Genomic DNA, 23,209 nt, shown 5'->3' on the forward strand with positions numbered 1-23,209 from the left:
TAATGTCTCGGGGTCAGGATGGTGATCCCAATAAATGCCCTCTACTTTTATAGGCAGCTGTTGACCTAGGGTTATCTAGGGTTCCCACACAAATTTCTAAGATTGCCCTCTACGAAGCTTAGTGGGCTTTCTTTTAACTTGTCGGGCCGAAATTTCAGTTTAATATGTTTAACAGATTTTGTTGGGCCGAGTGGCATATAGGGGCAAAGCCCACATCCAACATGATTCTGCTAGAGATCTTTCAGATCATGTATGTATTGTGATTCAAAGACATCTAATCAACTACTTTGAGAAAACCTTTGATATATATATAATTTTATTCTGAGAGAGATAGAGAGAGATACATATAGATAGAGATAGAGATAGAGATAAAGATAGAGATAGAGAAAGAGAAATAGTGATAGAGATATAGATAGAGATAGAGATAAAGATAAAGATAGAGATAGTGATAATGATAGAGATCTAGATAGACATAGAGATAGTGATAGAGATAGAGTTAGAAGGAGAGAGAGGAGAACTTACAAGATAAGCTTTCCTATTTGAGTCACAGCAGATAAAAAGGACAGAAGTAAAAGTGTTGTCAAAACAATTGACACCTATAAATTTAACTTTTGTATATAAGGCCAAAATCTGAAGCCCAGTCCATAAATCCAATCTATGAAAGATAGCAGATTCATTTTTGGATATACAAATCCGATCCAAAAGAAATGGCTTTTGGACATATAAAATTTTTTAGGCTGATTTGAACTTTATTCAGACTAGGCTGAAAAACACGAAAATATCCAATATGACATAAGAATTTTTGCCAAAAGGTTTATATAAAATTAAACTATATATGTCATATGTATAAAATATTTTAAAAGCTTGATTTACATTAACAATTACAATTACATAAACTGCTATTTATCTGATATTTAACGTTTTAAGCTTAACGTAATAGTGCTAAGACTTAATGAGTGACATGTTTATAAAAAATTCAGATTAATATCAAAAATGTTTATAGAAAATTCAGATTAATATCAAAAATATGTTTTCTCGATATAATAATTATCGAGAATATATGTATATTATATTGTTTTAAGCTGTTTGGAGTGGTGGGGTGCGCCAAAAGTCTTTGCAGTCGCATACCCTAGCGCTCAAGAACCCAAACAGTGAACTGCCATAACGGGCTCTCCCCCTAAAAAAAATAGAGTTAATATCAAGTGGGACAGTGTCCTCACATAATAGATATTAAACGCATAAGAACATATACTACACTTGATCTTAGCCAAAAGGCCGAGAAAGATATGATTTGGATTGTCTTACTCGTTTCCTTTTTATTTTTTTTGGTAGGCTCTCGCTTCCTTTTTATAGCTCCAACATTGGTCTTCTCTTCCTATTACTTGTCAATGTGAGATAATTCTCCTTTTTAAGATGAAGCAAAACTCCACCTTCCCATACTCGTTTCTTGTAAATAATTAGTAATTAACATATATATTTTTATTGATAGAAACTTGCAATCGGTTTCAAATTACCAACCAGGCTCTGGATTGTTGGGTTTTGAACTCAAGAATTGATGGGGGTTGTTTTAAAACCCTTCCAAAAACAGGCGTATGCCGTATAGCAGGGAGAGAACACGGTATTCTTTAGTAAAAGGCGAAAGAATAGTTCGCTTTGTGCTCACCGCACGGCTCCGTATCTCGTTAAAAACTCACACGAGAAATTTATATACGAAGTGTACCTGAATCTACGTTTTGCATCTTGACGATGTGGGACAAAACACAACGGCTACGAAACCCAAAAATAAAAACGTAAAAAGGGGAACCTCTCAGACCGCCATTGCGAAACAATCCTCTACAGCTCCAGAAACTCTAAAGAGAGTCGTAGCCGCCAATCACGCTCTCATCGCATGAGTCATACATGGCTCATCCACCCGGGTTAGACGCCCATCGTCTCCTTAATTAGAACTCAAAGACAGAGGCGCGAGCCTCCTTTTCAGACTCGTCACTAATCATGTCTCACCATTTCTTTTGTTTGATTTTTTTGAGCAATTAATTCGTCATTGCACACTCCACGCCATATTTTTGTTTTGTATAAATTAACCATTCTACCTCTTAAGACGATTATTATGTTACAACTGACCATAGATGTCATATACAGCCAAAAGTTTATATGAGTTTCAAAAGTGAATTTCTTCTATCGATTACAAACTGCATAAAAGAAGAAAGAAAATATGATGATCTCCCAAGATGATATATTTCGAACCGCTTTTGTAATCATAATCCAAAGATAATTCACTTTCACCACTGACGTCAACTTTCCCGAAGTTTCCAGAATGTAAATCAAGAGGCTCTTGCCGAAGAAGACTTCCCCCTAAACCCAACAACACTTAGTTTCTTTCCTGGTCTTCTATCTGAACCTGTCTTTCCCCTCGCAGCAATCGATCTGGATCCAACCGTTTTTAATATTTTTCTTTTCGGCTTTGAAGATTTCTCTGGAGGAGATGATGCTTTTCTGGGTTTGGAAAACGAACTTGACTTTCTCACAGGTGTCTTCCCACCTGTTGATCTTGCAGGAGAAGAAGATGCCGGTTTGTCTCTGCTATTTCGTTGCTTGCTCACTTCTCTGATCTGCTTAACGCTTCTTCCTTTCTCTTGAGTGATTTGGCTTCTTGCAGCGTCTCTCCTCACATTATCAGTGGTGAGTGCTTCCAAGCTCTCATTGTTTCTCATGGCTTCTTCGATTCTTCCTGCTAGCATTTGGTCCTTCCTGCTCACTAGACTTGTCACTTTTCCTGTAAAGAGACAATTATTCAGTTTTGGTTTTCACTCGGTTTCGATATATCATAAACAAAAAATCTGAAAACTGGATTTGGCACCCTAGCTGAAACCATCTGAAAATACGAGGAGGAGTCTTAACAAGTGATAATCTAGACGTAGGAAACAAACCTTTAGCACCCATCCGAGCTGTTCTTCCGGTACGATGGAGGTAGTCAATCTAGGGAATTCAAGTTCGAATAAAATTAAGGTGTCAAGAAGAGTGGATCAACAAGTAAAGAGAAGAAAGGGTTATAGACAGGAACATTTGGCCAAGATACTTACGGAGTTCTTTGGGAAATCAAACATGACTACATGATCAACGTCGAGGTCCAGACCCCTAGCAGCCAAATCCGTGCACACCAGCGTGGGACAGTCACCTTCTTCGTCCTTGAATTTTTTCAAATTCTCAACCCTGTATAGATGAGTACAAACCAATTTTACACCTTAATTAAGCAATTCATTCCTTGAGAAATGGATTCTGTATTAGGCGAAGTTGTTTTAGTCTTACCTCTGTTCTGCTGGAACTTCACCGTGATAGTTTACAGTTGAGATCTGGTTTTCAGAAAGAAAGTGATCAACAGCGCGACTGGAGTTCAACGTGTTACAAAAGACCATCACCTTGCTCCCTTTGGCTAAGCTAGGTTCAAGAACCTGCATTATCATCAAAGCATAAGTAATATATAAGTACCGTAGGCGCATACCAGAAAGAATGTACATGTAATTTAGACACATTTGCACCCAAACAAGAACTCTAACATGTCTGATTGGCCTTCAAAGATCAGAATCTCAATTATGCATTTTACCTGTAGAAGTGCTTCTAACTTATCTTCACCACCTGAAAGCTTGATGAAGTCATGGCGAGCGTTGGCTATCTTTTTATGCAGTGTTGATGTTCGCAAATGCTCTATCCCTTGAAACTCCTCATCAACTAACTTCTGAACAGCCTGAAAACTCACAGTTTCATTCACTACCTTAATATCTGAAGTTCCAAATGCATGGAGCAACGAGTTTATAAATAATGATAATAGCAAAGAAATGGGCAAGCTTGTAACATGTGTATACCGTTGTCATAGTAGCAGTCACTAAGACTGTTTGAAATCCTTGGTCATTTGTTTTTAATGCACGCTGATTCAGTGGGGCAAGGAATTTACGAATCTCAGGACCAAAGCCACGATCAAACATAGTGTCTGCCTCATCCAGCACCTGCGTACAAAGATTCCCATTGTTTGTCGTTTCATGTAGATCCAAAACCATAATATATAATGGAACATAATGTCAAGATCCCAAAGTGAAGCGTACCAAATATGCGATATCTCCATAGACCATGTTTCCTTCTTCGATATGCTGAAGAATCCTACCAGGGGTTCCAACAACCATGTCTATTGCATTGTTCAAAGAATCCTCCTGTGGTCTTATCCGAGAACCACCACTAACCAATATAGATCTAAACCTCGCGTGATGGCTTATGGACTTTGCCACACGGTACACCTAATGCAGATTCCTTAGTTAGTTTTACTTTTTCATTTCTCTGTCTAAAAACAGAAATGATATATAACAAACTAGCACAAAATGCTATAAACACATATTAAACCATCAATTTTACGACCATCCTATAAGAAGGCAGCCAAGACTTTCTTGGAAATAAAGATTCCAACTTTTTATTTTCTTGGCACTTGTAAAATCTGTTTGTTTAGGTACACATTTACAAGTGCTAACAAACTGCTAATACCTGAATTTATCCAAAACAGTAACTAATCTTGGTAAAGACACAAAAAAAAAAACGCACAAGAGTACCTGCTCAGATAATTCTCTTGTGGGACAAAGAACAACAGTCCTCGGACGCCTAGGTTTCGTTTTTTTACCAAGTGTTGCTTCATCTTCTCTCATCAGCTACAAAAATCAAATAAAAACAACTTAAACCGCCATATCGAAACAACAATTTCGAATTTCTAATACAGTAGTCCCCGAAACTCAACGTAACATCAAAAACAATAGAGCTATATACACTATGAAACAAAGAAACAAACCAAATCAATACATAATAAGGCTACATATAACAAAATTAGTCCTAAATTGTTTCACTTTCAGACCAAAACAAAATGTATCCGACTAGCAAACAAATCAATTCAAGAGCCAAACACTATAATGTATGCAGCAACATTCAACTACAAAGCTCACTAGGCACACCTGAACTATAGGCAGCAAGTAAGCAAGAGTCTTGCCAGAACCAGTATGCGAACCCAATACAACGCTCTTACGTTCCATAACAGCAGGTATACCAATACACTGAATCTCAGTAGGAACCTCAATGTTCAACTCTTGTAAAGCTCCCATCACTTCCTCACTTAACCCAAGCTCCTCAAAATTCTCAAATAACTTCCTACTCTTCTTTCTATTAATGCTATCTTCATCTACACCAACAACACTACTCGGTCTCTGCTGTGGTGGTTTCGCTGATTCCTTCAAATGCCTAAGCCTAAGCCTCTCTAGCAAGATCGTGTGTTTCAATTGATCCGGATCTGCAGCATTCGTCTCCGACGTCGGAGCGGTGGTTGCGGCGGCGGCGCATAGAGGACGAAAAGCGTGGTGGAATCTAGAGGGAGGTTTGTGGAGGCGGAGAAATGGGAAAACGTGAGGTATTTTGGAGAAAGTGAAGCGTGATGAAGAGAGAGATAAAGATAGGATTGTTCTCGAAGCTCCTACCATAGCTTTCGCGCGTGTTCTTTTTTACTGTAGTATCAGGTTCAGGAGAAGGGAGGGAGATTGAGAGAGGTTTATCGGAAGGTTTATGAAGTGTTGTTGTTGTTCATGGAGGTCGTCATTTTTGGTATTAGCGAAGGGGAGGAAGAAGAAGAAGATAGGTTTTTTTTGCAAGTGGAGTGTAATAGTAACAGATCAAAAGCCTTTTAAGGCCCATTCATAGTCCTTATTGGCCCGTTTTATAAATTCTACGCAAACACAGTTGTTGCACCTAGAAGGCTAGAAGCAATTTCATGTAAAGAAAATAAATAGAAACTAGGTACTAACCCGCATAAAACCGCGGATTGAACTTTTTTTTAATGAAAATTTGTAATAATTAATTTTGTTATTATATTATATATAATGGTTTATGATTAAAAATTCGGTTTGTTTATATTAAAATTTTTATATTTTATAAATGTATATTGAAAATCTGTCAATAAAACATTTGCATAATGAATAAAATTGTTTAAATTAAACGCAATTTTTGGTATAGTTGTGAAGTAAGTAAAAAGATATAACTAACATGTAAAAAAAGCAACTAAATATAGCTAGTGAATGTTTTAAAATAGCTTTTTAAAATATATAAGATACTATATCTATATCTTTTATTTTTTTTTTATTTACTAATTTTTAAAATCTAAGCAAACTATCATATATTTTATTTGATTAGATTTTTGATAAAATATTAACCTGTGCTGGAAAAGTCTTTTTGATAAAATTTGTGGTTATATAGATTTTATTCGATTAGATTTTTAAAATCTTAGCTGTTAATTTTTTTTAAGGACAAATTAGTTTTGATTCTAATAGATTTTTTTTTTTACTTTTCTATAATTTATTTTATTTTATGTGTCCCCAATTTTCGTTTTTAATTAATTATATTTATTTAATTAATTAGTTAATCTTAATTTTTTTTATAATGGCAATTGAATGTAATTTTTTTACACATTTTAAGATTAGTTTCATATTTGTACTTCTCAATTAATATAGTAGGATACTACATTATACGTATATCTTTTGGTTGGGTTTTTAACAATTACTTTGTATTTTATTGGGAAAATAAAAAAGACAAATACCTTAAAATACTACTAAACTAAGTTTTTGTTTTAAAAATGGAAAAAATGTATTTTAGCACACTCTTACAAAACTTATTTACTCCCTAGCACACTTCTCAACCATGACACACTCTTTTTATCCTGTAATGTCTAAAACACCATTGACTAAACACTCTCTTTATAACCAATTCATTCTTTTTTTAAGACACCTTTTTACTCACACACTTTTATTCTTTTTTTTTCCTTTTTCTTTTAACTCTAATAAAACATCCAAATATTAAAAATAAAAACACATTTCACCACTTAAATTTCAAAGAAAATTCCATATGGGAAATTTAAGTGGATATGTTATTATGGATATTATTATGTATATTTAAATTAATAGTAATTGCTTTTATATCTACCAAACTAGTGTATTAATTAAAAAATATAAGTCTAACGATAATCTTAAAAATATGTTATCCATAAAAATCCAAGTTGACGTCAAAAACGATGTTTCAATAATAATTAGTCCATATTAAAACAACAAGGAAATTGGATTAAGATACAAATACAATCCGCTCCATATAAATTAATGGATCCCAATTTTGTAAAGAATGTTGGCCACATAAACAATATATAATCGACACCATTAGAGAAACATTCTTATTGGAAACAAAATATTAATAAGGCATTATTATGTTAATTAGGCATTTTTATGTATCCACAAAAAAAATATTCACAAAAACGTATCCACAAATAAGTATCCATAAAAAAGTATCCACAAATAAGAATCTAAATAATAATTTACAAATATTCAACTATAATTGGATGATATATAATATAATTATTCATTTTATATATAGTAAAATGGATCTTAAAATGTAGAAAAAATAAAATTATAATGAATCATAACAACAAAATTGAAAATATATGCCATAATAATTAAATAAAATGATTACAAAGAGAGAAAGAGATAAAAAAAAAGAAAAGAAAAATATAAAGAAAAAAGTGAAGAATAGAAAAAAGTGGACAATTCTAGTTAACACTTGGTTAGAGAGTTTCAATCTTTCTGTTTTTCCAAGTGTTTCTAGCACAAAAACAAGTGATATAATTCTCAAATCTTTCTTTATCAATTAAGAACAACATCAATGAATATGGAAATGTATAAAGAATCTAATACAAGGAGTCAAAAATTCTTCAGTTTCATATTTTATAGTAAAAAAATTCAGATTTGGCTACATTTGTTAAAATTGGTATGAAATTAAATTTATGATTATGATTTATGATCTAAAGTTTAGGATCTAGGGTTTAGGGTTTAGGGCTTAGAGGTTTATGGTTTAGGATTTAGTATAGGATAATGAACGATTTCATGTTTAGGTTTTTAGTGGATATAATGAGGTTTAAATTGTTTGATAGTTAACAATGATTATTCCACCAAAATACAAGTAGTTTTTAGTGGACGTGTATAACTTATCGTCCATGTGGACTTGATTTTATGGACATGAAAGATTATCATCTTTTGATAGTTAACCATGACTACTTTACCAAACCACAAGTTGTTTAATTAATTAGGTATTCATATATTTTTTCTGATCATCCAAAAATAAGTATTCATCTATGAATGTTAACCATTCACATAATAGCGAACAACATCAATGAATTTGGAAATTTATGAAGAATGTAATGCAAGAAGTCTGGCCTAATTTAAGGTTTAGGGCTTAATGGTTGGGGTAGATCAATTTCATGTTTTCTAGTAAAAGATTTTCAGATTTGGCTACACTTGTTAAAATTGCTATGAAATTAAATTTATGAATATGGTTTATGATCTAAGAGGGGGTATTCAAATGAGGATTTTGGAAGATTTTGGGTTTCTATTAAAATTATCTGTTATTCAATTTATGATTTTAAAATCACTTCCCAAATCCAATGTTATTCAATTTGGAATTTCTATAAAATCACTCACAATATCTTGTTATTCAATCAATAATTTGTCAAAATTATATAGAATCAACTGTTATTCAAAATCTAACTTTTTTTTAATAGAAAATAAAAACACAGATTTTAGGAGACTTTGGATACATTTTTACATTAAAAATCCAATAGAAAAAATCACACCTTAGGCGGTGTTATTTTGAAAGATTTGTTTTTCGAAATATAAATAGTCAAAACATGTCCCTATGTGGCGTCGTGAAGGACATACGTATAAGTCATTCTCGGAGGTTTTTGAAAACCTGCAATGTCATTCTCGTCATATAAATCTCTTAAAATCACACAATATATTCCTTTAAAATCTAACCAAATCACAAACTATTTTTCCTTTTTTAAAATTGAAAAACTAACAAATCTACCAAAATATCCTAAAAACTATCAAAATCCAAAATCTCTCAAATCCTATCAAATTCTCCAAAATCCCATTTGAATACCCCCTGGCCCCCTCTAAAGTTAAGGTCTAAAGTTTAGGATTTAGGCTTTAGGGTTTAAGGTTTGGGGTTTAAGGTTCAGGTTTAGGGTTTAGGGTTTAGGGTTTAGGGTTTAGGGTTCAGGGTTCAGGGTTTAAGGTTTAGGGTTTAGGGTAAGATATAATAAAAGGTTTTATACTTAGGATTTTAGGGGATATGATGAAGTTAAAATTGTTTGATAGTTAACAATGATTATTTCACCAAACACAAGTATAACTCATCTTTCACCAAAGCGACACCTCTTCTTCTTCAGAAACCGTTTTTCCAATCTCCATAGTTTCCGGCCGGCGCTGGCTTCTCCGGCGTTGGTCGGCCCCTTCTTTTCAGTTTTCTCAATTTATCTTTATGTACAGTTTTTAGACAATTATCTCCGCAAATCCAGTTTCCAAATCCCCATCCTTTGCTCCTTTGGAAAGATGGTGTGGTCAGACTTGAGGCCGATAACATCATTCTCGACTTGTGTGGCGTTTAATCGCACCCAAAGTACAACGGGAGTCCTGTTTTTGAGGCGGAAAAGGGTTGTGTTGGTTCGTCTCTGTCGTGGTTGGAGTTCTACCCAAACACGCGTTTTCATTCTCTTCTTGTTGAAGAGTGTATCTCTGACTTTACTCAAGCCTCAGCCAAAGAGTAATTGTGTCAGTTCATTCCCATCTATGATTGATGGTTGTCATTCCGTCTCCCATGTATGTTTCTTTCAATCTTATCTGTCTCTTTACTACATGAGAAACATAACCAAGATTAGGATTTGGGATCCGGGAAGGAATGTTAGTCATGCCATTGTTTGGGTGATGGATTTAGGACTGCATCGATTTGGCTATTGTTGTATTGGCGTAAGAAATTTGAATGAGGGCTTGATCACATTTAGGCAACAATATATTATTGGTAATGGTCTGATCTGGATTTTGAAGAATGACTTAACAAAGCTTAGATGGAACTTTATTGCCATGATAGGGTCACAAGAAATTTGTGTTTTGTTTGATGATGTTTATGTCATGATGTTGATCAACTCTGTACAAGAGATGGAGACAACTTGGTTTACTCTCGGGGCAATGATTTTATATTTGCAGAGTCAAAAACTTATGACTGTGACTATTCACATTCGCTTACTGGGTGTTCTTGATGATGGTGTTGAGCAAAGTGAGAGATCAAACAAAGTATTGTGGCCTCTAGTTAATTTTAGAGTTTTGTTGAAGTTTATCAAGAAGATCTCTTCAAAGGATGGTATGGTGGAGATTATTTCTGTATTGAAACTACTTGTGAAGAATATTACAAGTCGAGATATCTCAAAACGACTTTGGTACGGAAGCATTGGTACCATTATGTCTATATTCCATAATTATGTTTGGACACATTGGGTTTACAGTTATGGTTCGCAAAAAGAAAGTTCAGCCACAAGATGCTGCAAGCAAATCATAACAGAGAAAAATCAAATATGAAGTTGGACAATAACCGATCTTATGAACGGTTAGCGAGTAAGGCTACTCTTCGGAAAGCATCATCAATCTCCCTTCTGCTGCATTTTTCTTAGTGTATGACGCATACATTTGCGTATGTAATAATTGTGTTACAGTAATCCTGTATAACGATTTTGTAATTACATTCTTTTGAATTTAATGAAAGTTTGATTTGCGGAAAAAAAAACTCATCTTCCATGTAGACTTGATTTTATGGACATGAAATATTTTACGGATTTGTCACCAATAATAAAAACCATTTGATTGAAACTATTAGTATCCACAAATAAGTATCCACATAATATGACAATTTTTGCATCCACATAAATGTAGTATATGTATTATAATTATTCATTTTAAATATAGTAAAATGGATCTTAAAATGTAGAAAAAATAAAATTAATGAATCTTAAAAACGAAATCGAAAATATATGTCATAATAATTAGATAAAATGATTACAAAGAGAAAGAGAAAAAAAAAGTGAAGAAGGAAGAAGAAAGAATCAGAAGAAGAGAGAGATGCAAATTTTTTCTGTCTTTTTTTTGCAACCATTCTAAGTCATTATATCCAAATTAGTAATTGAAATCGAATGGTCTAGGATGCAATCAATTACACACTCATCTCTAGTCATCATATCAAATTCTTAGTTAGAATCGGACGGACCTTAATACAACTGCTTTTTTCTCTCTAGTTACATATATGTTTACATGATCAGGGCTAAAATAGTCTAAAAATCACGTGAACAGTATAAAAGTTGGCAAAAAAGCGTCTCTTAGTCAGAAAGTGTGTCAAATGAACATATTTTTAGTAAAAGTGTGTTTCAGTGCAAATCTCCCTTTAAAAATACCACTATAACCCACGAGATGGTGGCTAGTGGTTCTAGCTTAGCAGAAGAGTTGCTCTGTTGGTCCATGCTAAGAATTAATTCTTCCCAAACGCAGAATTGCTAGCTTTATTCATTTGGTCACATATGTATGTGCTTGTTGCTGGCGGTCCATTTGCAAACTTAGGAGACCCTACCCATGGGATATCCTCTCCCCTAAAGTTATCAAAAAAAAAAAATACCACTATAAATATTTTAATCCAAAAATTATCATTACAAACTTTTAAATCCAAAAATACCACAAAAGTTAAGATAATTTTTGAGTGTTTGTAGTTGAAGAAGTTTGGGTTTATAAGAAGTCCACAAATTATGATACTACTTTTTAGTGCCCAAACGAAGATTTTCTAAAACATGTTTGTTCATAAACATTGATTCTTTTTTTTTTTGGTAATGTTCAGAAAAAAAAATCACGTTAACTAAAGAGACGATCGAAGTCAGTCTCAGTCATACGCTAAAGAAACATCAACACATATCATTCTCGAAAAAGAAAAAAAATTAAGTTGTTTTGATCATTAAACCCATTCACTCTCCTTGTAAACCTTTTCTTCTTCTTCCGAATGTGAAATCGATCGCTCTGGAACAATGTTAAACATGGCTCGGATCTCTTCTATCTCTTTTTCATTTATGATATCTGCAATAGTTTGGCCAATGAGATCGAGAAGGCTTACAATGCTGAGATAGTAAGCAGCGTTCATGAGGTTGCATAAGGTATCAAAATCATAACGTCTCATGAACTCAGCGTCCCATGTCTCGAGCTCCTCCTTATCTTCAATTGAACCAGCATCATCATCAACGTGCTTCTTCAAATATTCAATAATCATGGGGAGGATCTCACCGGTGACGTAATGAAGCGGTATAGGGTTATCGGCGCATTCGTTTTCGATCATGTCTCTTACCATTAGTATCTTACGCACAACAGCCTCATCAACCTCAAAAGACTCTCCATCGGAGCTCAACAGTACAATACTCTTCGACATTGTTTCGTTTGTTGTGGGTTGAATTGAGATTTTATCGAAGAAACTGATGTAGAATTAAGGAATGGATCTGAGAAAACAATTAACCTATGCATGGACTATATATATATATAAAACCCCTAAGTACGATGAGTTTTATGGATAGGTAATTATGGGAATATTTCCTTTTTTTCCAAAACATGCAATAAGGAAAAGAAGAGAAAATCGGAAAGAACAATACTTGGGTTCACCCTTAGGGGTGAACCTCTCCATTCACCCTCTTATAAAATAAGGAAATAAAATCTATATAAATTATTATAAAATTTAAAACTTAAACTGCTCTTTAATAAATCCAAACCAACATATATAAAATCTAAACCTTAACCATCTCAATTGTGAACCCAAACCGATATATAACTTCATTCTATTTGTAAAATCTAAACCCTAACCATCTTATTTGTGAACCCAAATCGACATTTAATTTCGTTCCACTTGTAAAATCTAAACCCTAACCATCTCATTTGTGAACCCAAACCGACATATAATTTCGTTGTAATTATAAAATTTAAACCCTAACCACTTTATTTGAAAACCCAAACTGACGTGTAATTTTATTCTAATTTTAAAAATCTAAACCAAGCCAATATTTAACTTTCCTTAATTAAAAGTATACAGAATTTGTTTCCTTAATTTGGTTTGTTTTTTAATTTAATTTTGATTTATTTTTTTAATGAAATATTAGATGGAATATTCTGATTGGCTGAAAGAAGAGGGGGTGAATGGAAAGGTTCACCCCTAGGAGTGAACCTAAGCTTTTATATGTGTGTGTATATAAATACAAAACGAAAGCTTAGCCTATTCATATCTCTTCGTAAGTAAAATCCTTTGTCTTCTAACTTTGCTCTAGTCTAGACGAATTTTTCCCTTTTTTTTTTGTTTGTTTGGTGATAATGTCGGATGAAGGAGGAGGTCTAGCGATCAGGAGTACGACAAGTTCTTGCGTAGAGCTGGCCCAAGACACAAGCTGATGAAGCATCAGCTTGCGGCTGCAAAATATATAGATCTATAATTGGCCCTATTTCACATAAAGTTCCTTTAATCTAGTGGTATAAACAGTGGAAAGGAGTCTAGGTGTCAGGAGTTTGACTCTCAAAACTCTTATTTATTTGTGTTTTCATTAAAAAATTTTTTTTACAGACCTAAAAATATTTGTGGGCCTGTGGCCTCATAATTCTCTGCTGTGAGATCATCCCCAATGATCAATGTAATCAAACGATGCCTTCTTACGCGGACTCTGAGCGGTTGATTGGCGATGCTGCCAAGATTCCGGATAACACTGTCTTCGGTATGCGATCTCATCCTCTCTTTTTGTTTGTTTGACCAGATCTGTTTTCAATTAGCTTGTCTTTTTATACTTAACTGATCTTTGTTTTTTTTTGTTTGATAATTATTGTGGCAGATGCAAGAAAACAGGAAGAGGATGAAGAAGCTAAGCAACTATTAGTAGATATGATAGTGAATGAAACAATGAAGAATCCCACTTTCATGGAAAGCTTAAGAAAAACCAAAGTAGATACCGCATGGGACGAAAAGAGAAAACAAGAAAAAGAGGAGCTGAAGGAGAAAAGAGATGAAGAAAAAAAGAGAGGAGCAGCAGAAGAAAAAACAAGACAAGGCCATGGGTAAGAAGAACATAAAATAATTGTTTAAGCATAGTTGTAATAACTTAGTAGGGTTATATGGATTTATGATTTTATGGATTTGAAAATCCAGTGTTATTGGTTCTTTGTTAATTAGGTTTAAGTTTGACTTCACAATTTCACCATATCTCCAAAATAATAAATTATACATGTAAAAGGAACATATGGTCTAACTATGGATGCAGTAAGCCAGTAACCCACAAATGAGTGACACCAAACTTAAATAGTGTGACATATAAGAGCAATAGTGGTTCTTCCAAAATAACAGTTTTATCCAGCAGAATCGATAGACTCCTCCAATCAATTAATATATGATGGAATGGCAAAAAATTGCTACTACAAGCTTATCGTTCTGCAACTCAAGAGTACACCAACCTTCAATGAATGCATAAAAAAAACGAATGTAAATGAATCCTCAGATCTGCAGTTCAGCAAGCGCAACCACCGCTTTTTGGCTCGTTTTCAGTCACTGCATCTGGTATGCCTTGGAAGTATCTGCAAGTAACCCAAAACATGGCATATAAACGACAGACTGTATCAAGTATTCAGCTTATTTATTATGCATTCTTGGTTTTTCAATTTGGATGACACAGGAATCACAGACTCTGGAATTCAGAAGTACACAAATGATCAAAACCCATGTAATGAATGTCTCTGTCTTTATCAATAATCACCAAACTTTGGACGCAGTAAGAAATTTTCGGGTTTCTAGTTTCTATACTATCTGCCTTCTACATTTAAAAGTTATCTTCAGATTCAGATTGAGATCTACACTATTCAGACTATCAGGTTAAAGAATTAGACAATCCCAACAAATCAACAATGGTGGAACCTGGTACCTAAGATCTTTATGTTCTATATTTCAGTAGTATCTTAATTCAGCCAAGATTTCATGGTTTCCAAGTTCTCATCTAATAGAGCTAAACCAAAGAGAATACTTACATATCTTGTTCATGTTCGTTCGCAAGGGCGGTTTTGGCAATGGTTAAGAATGCCTCATCAACATTGAAATCTTCTTTCGCTGATGTCTCGAAATAGGGTATGTTACCATTTGAAGCACACCAGTCAGCTGCTTTCTTCTCAGAGACCTGTAATTTAAGAGAAATAAAACTCGACTGAGTAAAAGACTGAAAAGACTTCAAGCACTATGGAAGACACATCTTGATCTTCCTCTTACCACTCTACTGCTCCCTCCATCAACGTCAACCTTGTTTCCAAGCACTATAAACGGAAATGTCTTCGGATCCGACGGACTTGCCTGTGCCAGGGAATTAATACAAGTTAGCATAGTATAATTTGCTAAAGTATCATGAAAGTGTGAGTGCAGAAAATCAAATTAAACAAGTTACAGGGATTATAGATTAACGAATTCTAAAACTGTTATGAACACGAAATCAAGTTAGTAATATACTTGGCTTAACTAGTAAACCAAGGACTATCATTCAAATATAAAAAAATGTTATTATTTATCAATCATATTGTTTTATGATGAGACAACAATACTGCAGAGGTGGTCCTGAGAACAAAAAGAGATATGAAAATAACCAAAAACTCTTCCAACCACATCATCAAAATAAGAGTTTGACTCTTAGTTTGTTTAAGCTAAACGTTAACCAAAATCTGAAGATTGTGACTCTGAAATACTCAAAGCTAATGATTCCTATTAAAACAAAACAATCTCATTCTTATTTCCATGTATTTATCTAAGCCAGAGCCAACCTCAATTGTATAGCATACAACAATAAAGCATACCAAAGCAAAGTGTGCCAGAAAAGAAAGGGAAATTGCTAAAAGAAACCTGTTTAAGAAACTCCTCGTGCCAAGTTTCAAGGTTGTCAAAGGACTTCAACACATTAACATCATAAACCAAGGCACAACAATCTGCTCCTCTGTAAAAAGCAGCACCAAGACTCTGGAATCTTTCTTGTCCAGCAGTATCCCAAATCTAGTAAAAAAGACACAAAACAAAGTGTGAAATCTTGAAGAAAAAGTATATTCCTAAAAAAGGTTTAAAAAAAAAAGGGACAAACCTGTAAAGTAACAAGCTTTTCCCCAATCTGAAGCTCCTTGGTTACAAAATCAGCACCAATCGTTGCTTTATACTGCAAACTAAACTTCTTATGCACATATCTAAAAAAAATCACCCAATTAAGGAGACACATCTCAAAATCATAACATCCACTCGAATCCAAAAACGAACGAATCTATAGCAACTAATTGGAATCAATTCAATTTGAAAGGATACTGATTCATCAAGGAGGTCTTCCCAACCCTATAAATAAAAATATCACCAAATCAAAATCAAAACATCAAAACAATCGAAGATCAATAATGAGAAATTACGCATAAAGAATCATTTTAGGCATCGGAATCCATACGTACCCACTGTCTCCGAGGACAATGACCTTAAGCAAAGTACGTCTTCTCGTCGCCATTGGAATCTAAGAGACAGCGTTGAAGAATCTGTAGATCTCGGAGGGAGATGAGAGCGAAGGAGAAGGATTCGTGAACAGTGGTGTGTGAGAGGATTCTTTTGTAGGGATCTCAATTTCTAACTTTTTAATCGATTTGAAAAGAATCCGAAGATTGACAAAAGGGTAATTAGTAAAGGGGCGCCAATTAGATAGAGAGAGAGATCGATCCCTTTCGTTTTTTTTTTTTCTTTTTTTTCCTGAGAATGATGAATCTGATTATTTTACTTTTATTTTCTACAAAAAAAATAAAAATAAAAAAAAATTAAATCATTAAGAAAATTAAGTTTCTTTTATCATTTGATTCCACTTTGGCCTGATCAATGTAACAACTTCGGTACATCGGGGTGCATATAATTTTTATTATTATTTATATTTTATATTGTACTTGTTTGTTAAATATTGAATGTTTTGCAAATAGATGAATAACTAAATTTTCTGATCATTGTGCGGCTAAATATTTATATTATTTTTTTTATCTGCAAAATATTTCATGACCATTTATTTATTATATTTTGTTTTTTTTGTTTAGTGTTTGATATTATATTTTCATTTTTACTTATTATAACAAAAAGTCAAAAAAATAAGAGATCTAAATACATAGTAATTTATTTATACGTTATGATTAAGTCATATTTTTCAAATGATTTAATTATTTTACATAATTAACTTAATTTTATATGTCAAATATTCTACCATTAATTGTGTTGACAAATAATAAAGTGAAGATTTAACCCGTGTTAGCACAAATTTAATGATATTTTATTAATTCCAACATGTATTTTTTATCACTCATTTACTATATAACAATATTATATAGTATTTTAAACTTTTTAATTTTACATATTCGTAATATTTTAAAATTTTATTAAGTTTATATATATTAATTATAATATTTAAATAAATGTAAATCGAAGTTCTTCTTATGTTAAAAATAAAAGCTCACAGGTTTTAAGAAACAAAATATGAATCAAACTAGGATTTAACCCGCGGTACACCGCGGGATAAAATTTTATAATTATTTTAAAATTTGGATTGTAGGTTTTCTTAGTTTCTCTTATGTTTTTTTCATAATTATTTAGATTTTATAGTTTTAGATGATTGTTAATTTTAGAACAATAAGATGTGACAAATGCATATTGAGGTTAAAAAAATATTCTAAAATTAATTATTTTCAAAACCTATGGAATTACCCGTGAAGGGAAGATTATTTTGTATAAATTTATAACTTTTTATTATTTAAACCAATTGTAATAGTACTGAATTAATGATATCCCCTTTATAATAAAACGGAAGTACACAACATTGTTTTGTAGACTATATAATTTTAATAAGTTGGTTACAAATATGTTATACATTAATTGATAGATTAATTGGTTACAAATAGGTTATACAGAAAATCTTAAAGAGAATATTCTAAAGAATCATATCATCTAGCTTACCATATTAATTTCCTTTATTAAATTATTCATCAAATAAAATCTTTTGATATCTAACTTAACATATTAATTTGTTAATTATCATTATACTTCACCTCTCATTTTTATATATGATTCTATTTTGTGAAATAAATAAATTATCATATTATTTATTATAATTAAAAAATAGTTTTATTTCTGGTTATAACATAAGCTGAATTTTAAAAAACAAATATAAATTGTTTAATCTATAAAATATTCAAGGTTTAGTAATATTATTCTTTAAAAATAATATCTATTGAATTAAAAATTTTACTGAGTAACGGGTCAAAATTTGACTATTTAAATTCAATTTTAAATTTTTGTTGAATTTTATAATTTTATATAAATTAATAAACTTTAAATAATTTATTTTGAAATATTTTTCATATATTGAAACTTGATATAAAAGTTAGAAACTATAAACACTCTAAATTGATTTGTTATAGCAATGTCAATAATACATCACTATAATATGAAAGAATTTCAAGAAACCAAGTATATTAAAACAAAAGTATAACAATATATTAAATTACTCATAATATAATAACTCGCTTTTTAAAAAGCACATTTATAAATTTATGTCTTATAATGACATTCAAGTCATGATATAGAATATACATTGTTGAAATAACTTCACATATATAACCTAATACAATATGTTAAAATTTTATTTTAAAATATAAAATATACAAATTTTGTATAAAATAAAATTTAACCAGTGTTATAGCACGATACTTATCTAAAATCATTAACAATATAAAACTTACAAAATAGGCGATTTTCAAGCCATCATATTTAGCATATGATTTTATTGTATAATGTTTTATCCAAAAAATCATTTTAAAATAATTACATAAATTTTATTTTATATAAAAATTACAATATAAATAAAATAAATTTCTACCCGTGCTCTAGCACGGGTCTTAATCTAGTTTTAAAATTAAACAGATTGTAGTAGCAAACTCAGTCATGTCATACAATAAAGTATTATTTACCAACAGAAAAAATGAATACTCATTATCTATTTGAATTAGACAGTTTTTTCCTCTAACTGTCTAACATTTGTCTGATATATATAACTAACAAATGTCTTGCTTCATAAGTGAAGCCTAATTCGTTGAAATAATGTTTCGAAGTAGCTCTTATGCCTCATCAGACAAATGTTGGTAACTACACAACCGTTCGTTTAGCCAAGTGAAAATAGTTGGAATCAGAGATAGGGCCATTCCTGTTTAGTTTAGACTTTTTGTAGAGATGATCAAAATTAAGCACTTGCATGGGCAAGACCAAATGTCTCAACAAACCCCCAGTCACTAACAGAGACATGATTCACATAACGTGAACCAAAATCCTTTTGACAAAAGCATGGATCTTAACACCCTAAGGTTAAAAAAAAGGAAAAAAAAAAATATAGATTAGAGAAATGAAAATAAAAACAGAAAACGTAAAAATGATAATGGTGTATAATTAAAAAAGAATAATAGCACATAATCACCTTCTCTTCCGCCAATACTAACTCGTGTCTCGTCAGTGTGGTTGATATATTTGTTTTTAATATATATAAGAAATAGTATGTCGTCTTTGGTGAGTTTAGATCTTGAGAGTAAGATTGTATTTATAGTGTATTGATAAGTTGGTAGGCTTTTATGTTAGAGAATAGTGAAAATCTTGGTTAGTGTACAATACCTTTAAAAAATCCTATAGTCAAGTTAGTTTATAATAAAAAGAATTAGAATCAAATTTTAATAAATGAAATGAAGACTTACTTCTCATCAACCAAGACAGTTTCTAATGTCTCGCTATATTTTACAGTATATTGTCCATGAATGTGGGATCTTAACTTGGACGTCCTTGACAAAAAAAAAAAAAAAAACTTGGACGTATCATGCGTTTTGTGAAATAGCAAATCTCTGAAATAAGCAAATAAAAAACCATTGAATTTTAAAAGGTAAAATTTGTGCTGATATATTTTTTTGTTTGCGATAACTTATTTATATAGGTTTAGTGTCTTGGGATTAGGTTGGATAGAAATTTCAAGAATAGCTTTGCAATCAAGCCAGAAATCTGAAACAAATGCTATATTAATAACAAAGATCCCTGAAAATAAATTATCCCGTAATTGATGGGAAGATCATAGTTTATCAAGTTTAGTAGTAGTTATTATACTCAATAACCATCTTTCCAAAACCATGGGAGAATAAAATATATCCGAATATCAAGATAGTATATATAAGGAAGATTATGTTTCGAGATATTATGGATGATCTGATATTGATTCTTTTTAATTGTTTCTATATTCCCGATTTTTTAGTTAATTTGTTAAGCCAGTATACTCAATCTTATAGTTTTCCTTAAACAAAATTGAGATTATTGTAATGTCTAAAACCGAGATTTATATCTATATTTGTAATCCAAGATTTATGTAAAAAACGATTTCATTTATATAGGATCCGAATAAAATCTTGGTTTCAAAAAAATTAAGTTATTAATATTTTGTAAAATTTGTTAGGCACTAATTTTATAAATAAGTACAAATAAAATGGTAGAACTCAAAATGTACTTCAAAAATGTATATATAGATTATTGTTTTCTTTGTTTGCACAGGATGCAGAGATAAAATATCACCATACACAATAGAAGGTGTGGTTATATATATCATAGTTTTTTATTTCCATATTGATTATGCTGTATTTTTTTAGTTGGAATGTTATATAAAATATTTAGTAAACAAAATCTGAAGTAATGATATTTTTGGAAATTGTTTAGGGATTAACTTGTAAATAAGTTTTAAATAAGTACAAATAAAATGGTATAACCCAAAATATACTTCGAAAATATATATATAGATGAAAGACCTATACTGTAGGAAAAACAAGCGTAGTGGTGTGTGTTCATCATTTTCAGTGATACAAGTACAACTAGTATATCATATGAAATTAAGATTGTATGTAAGTTAAAATTTAGTCACAAAATCAAACTTTAATCAGAGACTAGTTTTTCATATATATATATATATATATATATATATATTATTTAATGTCAAAATCTCATATATATATATATATATATATATATTTTTTTTTTTTTGTCAACTGGTGTTGTATAGATTGATATATAATACAGTCGGTTACAACAGCCCAAACATACATACAGAGAGAAAGGACACAAACTTCAACCCTTACTCTGCTACACACAGTAGCCAAAAAACCACAATCAAAACAGCTTAAACAACAGCTGCCATCTATAACCCACCATACTAACTATAAAACTCAAATTCAATCAGAGGATAAAACACGTTTCTCCTCAAATAGACCATTTAACCAAAAAGGGTGGCCTAACGCCACATACGATTGCAACATGCGATAAATAGTGACACTCTGAGCTACAAGCAAAGCACCTCTGTTTGAAGATGAGTTTTCCAAAAAGAATTTCCAATATGCAATAGACCTAAGAGACGAAGCAACCTCCATAGACTGATATCTAAATGAAGGCGAAGTTGCCGGTTTGGTAATCGCATTTACCAAATACTCTTCTTGTAACGCAAAAACCACTTTGTTCACTCTGTGACTCGACATGCTATCAATTGCCCACTGCAATCCCTTTAGCTGAGCCTCCTGCTTATCCTTAAACCTGGATAAGGCTCTTCTGCTATGTAACAACACCATTCCTGCATGGTTTCTCAAAATCCACGTACAACTTGCTTACTTATTTCTGTTTGACCAAGAGAAGCCAACATTACATTTTAGCCAGTTTGGTGCTGGTCGTCTCCAACCTTTTCTGTTCTGATCGAGACCAACACTCTACCGCCGTTCTTCACCCGAGTCTGCACTATCCTCTTCCCCTTATGCCTCGTCGTCAACTTTTTGAGCTTCTATCCATTCCAACCAGTCCTCTCTGATTTTTTGAGCTGATTCCAAAGGAGAGAAGCCTTTTCCTTCAAACGAAATCAAGTTTCTATTCTTCCAAATTCTCCACAATGTCCAGGGGAAATAATTCCTAAATTCATCAGGCTAGAGAGGGTTTCTAACATTCTCTAAAAGATAGTGAAAGTTAGAGAAGACTGAACCATTGTGGAGACCTTCTTCTGGCGTAGGAATGTCAGTTAACGCCCAAATTTGTCTAGTCAGGGAGAAATTGAATAGTACATGATTGATAGACTCATCCACATCTCCACAGATTTGACAAGAAGGATCCATTTTCATGTCTCGACCATTCAGTTTTGAAGCAACAGGAAGGGCTCCACTCAGCACTTTCCATAGGAAAACCTGAATCTTTGGGTCCGTTTGTAAATGGGAAAAATGCCATAAAAATCCTCAACTTTCAAATTTGGGACAAAATAATCCCCAACTTTTGAGATGTCGTTTTTATCCCCAACTTTGGGTTGACCTTTCCAAAAATAGCAAACTTTCTTTGACCTTGCCGTTTTAGGCACGGGGTTAAGTCTCCGTTAGAAGCTAATAGACGGGGTTAATAAACCGTTAACGGCTTCCGTTTAGCCAAAACTTCGACGTCTTATAAACCACAAAACACTGAAGGAAATAAGAATCCCCAAATCGATTTCTAGGTTTTAGTTTTCAAATCCCCATGGAGAAGAGGTAATCCAGGGAGGCCAAATAATCATGCTAGGAGGAAATCATTGTTTGAAACTGCCTCTAGCTCCAACAAAACCCAGCTAAGAGGCAATCAAGTCATGACCTGCTCAAATTGCAAACAAGAAGGACACAGCCGACAAGGATGTACGAATCCGAGAGTTGCAACACCACCAAAAAGAAGAAGGGGTCGACCAAGAAAAGGACAAGTAAGATTTTCTATTTTCTATTTTGAACATTGGACATTAGAATTTATGAGCAACATTGATTGTAACATTTTTGATTGAAATCAGGAGCCAAGGGTTATATTGTTTGGACAAGGTCAACCATTGTAAGGAGATCCTTCTCAACCATCTCAAGGACCACCAGCTCAGCCATCACAAGGACCACCAGCTCAGCCATCTCAACCAGCTCAACCATCTCAACCATCACAAGGGAGATCTCATCCATCTCAACCATCACAAGGGAGATCTCATCCAACAACCTCGGTCAGAGGAAGATCTCATCCAACAACCTCAGACTTTTAATAACCTAACATAAAAGTCTTCTGATTTCCTTGCCTAAACAATACAAAACTATACAAAATGGTCATAACACAAAGCTAAACAAAACTGACTTTGAAGCACAACATAAAAACTTGCGTAGTTCTTTTTTGTTGGCCATAT

The 23,209-nt window shown here is 32.5% G+C and overlaps 2 protein-coding genes, 3 non-coding genes and 2 pseudogenes across 5 annotated transcripts; 1 reads left to right on the forward strand and 6 right to left on the reverse strand.

Annotated features, from left to right (window-relative positions):
* Positions 1-1,094: 1,094 nt before the first annotated feature.
* LOC147948487 (U2 spliceosomal RNA) lies at positions 1,095-1,288 on the reverse strand. Its single transcript, XR_015585798.1, has one exon. It is a non-coding gene; the product is annotated as a U2 spliceosomal RNA (small nuclear RNA).
* Positions 1,289-1,557: 269 nt separating this feature from the next.
* On the reverse strand, positions 1,558-1,672 carry LOC147948488 (U5 spliceosomal RNA). Its single transcript, XR_015585768.1, has one exon. It is a non-coding gene; the product is annotated as a U5 spliceosomal RNA (small nuclear RNA).
* A 388-nt stretch (positions 1,673-2,060) lies between these two features.
* Positions 2,061-5,687, reverse strand: LOC104721733 (DEAD-box ATP-dependent RNA helicase 39). Its single transcript, XM_010439794.3, has 9 exons — positions 4,986-5,687; positions 4,593-4,688; positions 4,098-4,286; positions 3,861-4,001; positions 3,602-3,742; positions 3,307-3,449; positions 3,081-3,210; positions 2,928-2,976; positions 2,061-2,773 (listed from the first exon to the last, which is right to left on the reverse strand). Exons 1-9 carry the CDS (start codon positions 5,502-5,504, stop codon positions 2,322-2,324), a joined length of 1,860 nt encoding a protein of 619 aa, XP_010438096.1. The 5' UTR covers positions 5,505-5,687; the 3' UTR covers positions 2,061-2,321.
* A 6,196-nt stretch (positions 5,688-11,883) lies between these two features.
* LOC104750462 (SKP1-like protein 17 pseudogene) lies at positions 11,884-12,348 on the reverse strand (annotated as a pseudogene).
* An 830-nt stretch (positions 12,349-13,178) lies between these two features.
* LOC104721743 (uncharacterized) lies at positions 13,179-14,185 on the forward strand. Its single transcript, XR_015578486.1, has 2 exons — positions 13,179-13,669; positions 13,784-14,185. It is a non-coding gene; the product is annotated as an uncharacterized LOC104721743 (transcript).
* A 47-nt stretch (positions 14,186-14,232) lies between these two features.
* On the reverse strand, positions 14,233-16,839 carry LOC104721751 (ras-related protein RABG3a). Its single transcript, XM_010439817.3, has 7 exons — positions 16,407-16,839; positions 16,270-16,296; positions 16,055-16,154; positions 15,823-15,969; positions 15,202-15,282; positions 14,967-15,112; positions 14,233-14,519 (listed from the first exon to the last, which is right to left on the reverse strand). Exons 1-7 carry the CDS (start codon positions 16,457-16,459, stop codon positions 14,453-14,455), a joined length of 621 nt encoding a protein of 206 aa, XP_010438119.1. The 5' UTR covers positions 16,460-16,839; the 3' UTR covers positions 14,233-14,452.
* A 4,391-nt stretch (positions 16,840-21,230) lies between these two features.
* Positions 21,231-22,157, reverse strand: LOC147948489 (uncharacterized; annotated as a pseudogene).
* Positions 22,158-23,209: the final 1,052 nt, after the last annotated feature.

Source organism: Camelina sativa, chromosome 2, assembly GCF_030686135.1.
Source record: "Camelina sativa cultivar CO46 ecotype springtype chromosome 2, ASM3068613v1".
Lineage (NCBI taxonomy): Eukaryota > Viridiplantae > Streptophyta > Magnoliopsida > Brassicales > Brassicaceae > Camelina > Camelina sativa.